Here is a 5,351-nt window from a genome sequence, read left to right as displayed (position 1 = left end):
TTTTGAAGGCAAGCGACCGTGCAATTAAACGAAAGATATAATTTCTGAAATAAAGCATAATTGTCTGAATGGTCAAAAGCGACACAGCGAACGCAATTCTAATGCTATTTTAGGCGCCTACAGAAATCCGCATTGTGAGCAGGAGAATAGTTTTGGAGGTTTAAAATATGTTTTTTTTTTCTCTCTCCGGACGTGTTCAGAATGATTGAACATGGTGGGTGATCTAGTGATCTGCAAAAGCTATTCCTCCATTGTAGCTGGTGCACGATGATACACAGTCTAGTTGGGCTAAAGGTTGGATGAGATTTTCTTTTCCCCCGTGGGCATGTTTTACACAATAAAAAAGCTTCCATCAGTGCCTCCTCTCCATTAAAAAGAGCAGGGACTTGCAATTGGTATTCCGGCTTGCAATTGGTATTCCGGCTTGCAATTGGTATTCAGGCACTGCCGCTTGATGTCACTCTCTGCTCTCCAAACCTGAGTAGGAGGAGAGTGATGATAATTAGGCTGGGCTGCATCACCTCTTCCCCGGATGGATGACTTCATTCTTCCGCCTGGGTTTCCTTTATGTTGGTGCTGGGGTCCCCGGTCCTCTCCAGAGCTCGGCAAACACGCTCACAAGGCAGGGTCTCCGCCAGCGCCGGCAGGGCAGTGACAAGAGCCCCGGCCACCGACTAACCAGCCCAGGATTACCCGTCCCGGAGCACGGTCGCCGCAGCCCCTCTTTGGTGCCACCAACCCTGCACACTCGCTCGGTTTTGCGGGAGATTTCTTTCTTTTTTTTCTCCTCCCTCTCTCGCTTTCTCCTTGCCGCTTGATTTCCATTCTTTGGAGGCGCTATGTCGGAGATACTGCCATACAGCGAAGAGAAGATGGCTCACTTTGGGGGCGAGAATGAAGTCAACCAGCTCTCCTTCAGTTGCCGCCTGCAGGACACCAACACTTTCTTCGGCGGCTCCCAGGCCAAACGACCCCCTAAACTGGGGCAGATCGGCAGAGCCAAGCGAGGTAAAACGCGGGGGCATTCATTCATTCATTCATTCATTCATTCACCTCTATCTCGGTGCGATGGCCGGGGGGGGGGGGGGGGGGGGGGGGTAAATTGCTTTTCATCTTTTGACCGAATGGTACCTATGTTTTGCCCCAAGTTATTACTGGTTAAGATTGTTCGCCGCCGGTCCGGTGTAAGATGCACGGCGGAGATCAGGAGGAAAGAAACGTCACAATTCTAGCCAGCATCCCACTCAGTATCTGTTTCTTCGAGGCTTCAGGTGGCGTTTGTTGATCAGCATTCGGTTCAATTCTAATCAGCAGTAAATCAGAAATGCGACAAGATTTTAGAAAGCTCTTTATCTTTCGAGAGAAATAACAGCCTTTCACGTTCTTGCACCCGTCCGTTAGTTCACCTGTGAGTTCATTTGTTCATGCGAATCTATTCATTTCACTACATCTTTTGCCTGGTTGGGATAGTTTGGAATATCATTTTCAACTGTCGCCTACAGGTCCCGGTTCCTGGTTTGTGCAGGAGCTTCCCCTTTGATCGTCCGACACCGTCCAATATTTGGTCACTTTTGATGCATTTAGTTGTATTTCACAATGCCAAACGAACTTAATTAAAACAAATAAATCGGCCCTTTAACATGTTTTCTCATTCAGTGAAATCAGGACCCTAGCGTCATAAAAAAACACACCCTGGTGCATTAGAATCTCGCATTATTCAGTAACAGAAATGTACGCATTTCAGTATTCTTCAACATTCAGTTTAGACATTTAATCTCCTCTATTATTTAAATCCATCGCAAATCACTTAACACGAAAGCCAAGAACCCCTTTTGATAATTTAAACATAGAATTTAACACAAGATCCCTTTGCGTCAAATTTCAGTCATTTCTTAATGTTCCAGGCGACGCCGCCGAGCAAGAGTGGAGTCATTTACAGTCTAAATACGTGCGACGCTTAGTAATATTTAGGGTCAGTAACTAGAATTGCCACAGGGTGGGTTTGGCTATTTCTGACTGGGATGGGAAGCTGGTGGAATATGGGGAAACATGCATGCGCGCGTTTATTGCCTTTCTGGTCTAGTATATTGAGCGAGATGGTATGTTGGTGTTTTTCTCAATCTGACCGTATTGTGGGTGCAAGCGGCGTTGCAGACTCTAAATTGCTTGTAATTGATTTGCAGTTGTTATCGAAGACGACAGAATAGATGATGTTCTGAAGGGGAGGGGCGACAAAACCTCGTCTGGAGTGTAAGCTGAAAGGGCGCTACCCTGACTCCCAAACTTTTGAAAGTACTTTTGGGCTGTGCATGCGTTTATGGATTGTTTAGAGAGATTTTGGGTCTTGCTGACGAATCTCCAATCCAAATAAATGCACACAAATTGAGGAGCTGTCAATATCAGCACCATTATCCAAGGCACACACAGATCAAGTAGCTGTCCATTTCAGAATATCACTCCAAGCGAAACGCACAGAAATGGAGCGCCGAGGTCAACAAAACACCGTCTTCTCTCAGCCGATGCACCGAGATTGGGGAGCTGTGCATTTCCGAATTTACCACAGACTTTACCACTAACACTCCCGTTAATCGGAGACAATGGCAGTCAGCAAAACAGACTCGATGGCGGAAGGAATGAAAGCACGAGGCAACGGGCGTAAAGGAAGGATTTGTTTTTGCATCAAAATATAAAATTAAAAAAAAATAATAATTCATCTTGTTGCATGAGCTTCCGGTCACAGTGCCAATATTGATGCCAACAGTCATTAACAGTTCGGCACGCTTCTTTCTAATGGAATTCTTCGTACTTGTATTTTTATATCTAAATCTTTGTAAAAACAAATGCTAGTCTATGTATTGTATTGCATTAAAAAATGTTTGTATTTTTGGTAAGGATGTATTGACCGGGTCCATTGACTTGAAAGACTGGTTGACTTTGGTCTATCCTGAATCAGTATTGGAAAGAGACGTATTGAATGTCATTTATGAAACCTCTTAGTCTTTTACTTGTTTATTTAATTTATTTTTATTTGCACACATCAATGCTAAAAATCTGTATTAAAAATATATATAGTGAATAAGCATTGCTGATGGATTTGTGAAATTTAAAGGTTTATGAGGAATACTAATGCACTGTTTAAGAAGTTTAAAATAATGCGCTGTTAACATTGACTATTCTCTTTTTTGGACTCTTTTGAAGCTGTGTTTTTTTAATTTAATTTTGTAACCTTTTATGAAGCTTAATCTCGTTATCTGTGCATGTTTACATGATGCGTAATTTTAAATGAAGAAATCATTCCAAGATATATAAGAGCAAAAAAAATTGTAATGACATTCTAAGAATGAATCATTGTACATTTTATGACCATTTTCACTGTACTTGGTGAATGAATAAATGGTTGAAGGCTGTCGGGACTAATGTTGATTTATTTTCTCATTCCGTCTGCGTTGCCTTTGAATGAAATGTCTGAACAATCCATAGTGGTAATATTCGGCGCTGGAGTATTCACCAGTCATGTTCAGACGATAACATATGTTATAATCACACATGCTCCTTAAATCTGAATTTCTCTGGAAGAGCGATCATTTCTTTAAAATCGGGACCCATTATCCAGCTGGTTTTAAAGTGACAACCCTGAACTGTTTACGGTTGTTCCAATTTGTATCAGATGTTTATATCTCCTCATTATACGCGTCTTCAGCTCTAACCCGCCACTTCTTCGTCTAAGGGAATAGTGGACAACCGCATTCAGTCAGGTTCCCACCAGTAACTAGCTCGTAATCGCTGAGAAAGCGCTCGACTCCCCGAATTTGAATCCCATTCACAATTGGCGTTGAAAGATCGGCTCAGGTATAACAAGTCTACTCCAAACACAAAGAGACCATGGGGTCTGCAGGGCTATAATACACAGTGGGTGAATTCTGGGGGGGCATTGCAGTCACTTCATCGGTTCTTATGGGGTCTGTAGCTATTTTCTGATAAATTGTATTTTAGTACAAAAATACTTATCTAAATTAATCCTAGCAACACTGAAGTGGCTGGGCGACAGCAATATGGTTGGATAAGACATTGTTGCCGATGCTAAGGAATGGAGACGCAATTAATTGGAGGTAGAGTGGAAATATGGTTTGACATGAATTCTGAGGTCGTTATCTCCTCGCTCTGAAGACCAGCCAACATAAACTTGACGTGACTTTTATTTTATACCCCCAAACTATACAACAGGAGTGAGTGTTTGACAATGATTCAATGGCATGGTGACATTGGTTTTAAGAGCGAGATTAATATTGAAAGGTAATTGGTTTTTAAATTCTGTTAACGCAACTCTAATTATTTGATATGCAATAAAATAATGGCGAGGCGGTCTGTGCCTGCCCTGCTCTGCTTATGGCTTTATTTGCATTCAAATGAAAATTAAAAATGGGGATAGTGATATTTACTACTACTACTCATCAGTTGTGTAAATATGGTGCTATTTAGTTTAACTATTTAAGTTTAACTGTAGGTCCTGTTTTGGCGCCATGAAGGGTAGGGGATTAAATTAATTTAACAATTAAACAGCAGCAGTGTCGAGTAGTCCGTCACTCCACATAAAATCTGCGCTGGACAGTTATTTAAACACTCGCCCCTCAAGTGGGGATTTTTTTTTCTTAGAAGCATTTCTGCCGTGGACCAAACCAAACCAAACCTCACCCAAATGCCTTAATGATGATCATGATTTAATCCCAACACCGCTTCCAGAGGTGAAAACTGAAGAAAAATGGGAAGAGGGGGTGAGATTGGGAGAACGGCGCCTGAGAAATTCTACCACATAAAGTGCAGCTCCTACAATCTGTGTTTGTATTGATGTGCAAGATAGATTCACGTTAATGCATTTTCCTTTTTTTCGAAGCGGAAGAGCTACTGAACGACACTGAAACAAAGGTGTCGCGGTAAAGCAGAATTTAATGGCCCAAATCTTCGGATATTTAGATGTTTTTATTCTAAAGAAATCGATCGTAATGGGCATGGCAGTAATTTACGAATCATTTCCCTTAAGCTTATTGAAAGGCAATAATATTTGAGGGTCACGAACACCGTTCTGTCTATCCTAAAGAGGACCTTAGGTCCATAATCAACATTCATTTCTCATGAATTGAGTTCATCCGAGTGTATTAACTTGCGTGTTAGAGATAGCGTTCATAAATAAAAGCTGAATGAATACGATTAACGTTCGCATCTGATTGTAGAAAACTGTTTTCAAAATGCTGGCATCAAGTCTCGATAACTTAAGTATTAATGACGCGGCAATAGGAATAATATATACATTATTGTCTAGATTGTTTTATACATAGACGATCCGATGGAATGCA

General features: G+C 41.5%; 1 protein-coding gene across 1 annotated transcript; it reads left to right on the top strand.

Annotated features, from left to right (window-relative positions):
• The first annotated feature begins 437 nt into the window (after positions 1 to 437).
• On the top strand, positions 438 to 3,822 carry camk2n1a (calcium/calmodulin-dependent protein kinase II inhibitor 1a). The gene is made up of 2 exons (XM_055645553.1): positions 438 to 1,008; positions 2,184 to 3,822. The coding sequence occupies exons 1-2, from the start codon at positions 840 to 842 to the stop codon at positions 2,252 to 2,254; spliced, it is 240 nt and encodes a 79-aa protein (XP_055501528.1). The 5' UTR covers positions 438 to 839; the 3' UTR covers positions 2,255 to 3,822.
• The last annotated feature ends 1,529 nt before the right edge of the window (positions 3,823 to 5,351 follow it).

This window comes from Leucoraja erinacea, chromosome 14, assembly GCF_028641065.1.
Source record: "Leucoraja erinacea ecotype New England chromosome 14, Leri_hhj_1, whole genome shotgun sequence".
NCBI lineage: Eukaryota > Metazoa > Chordata > Chondrichthyes > Rajiformes > Rajidae > Leucoraja > Leucoraja erinaceus.
The sequence above is the reverse complement of the archived record's forward strand: the minus strand, read 5'-3'. Positions and strand labels throughout refer to the sequence as shown.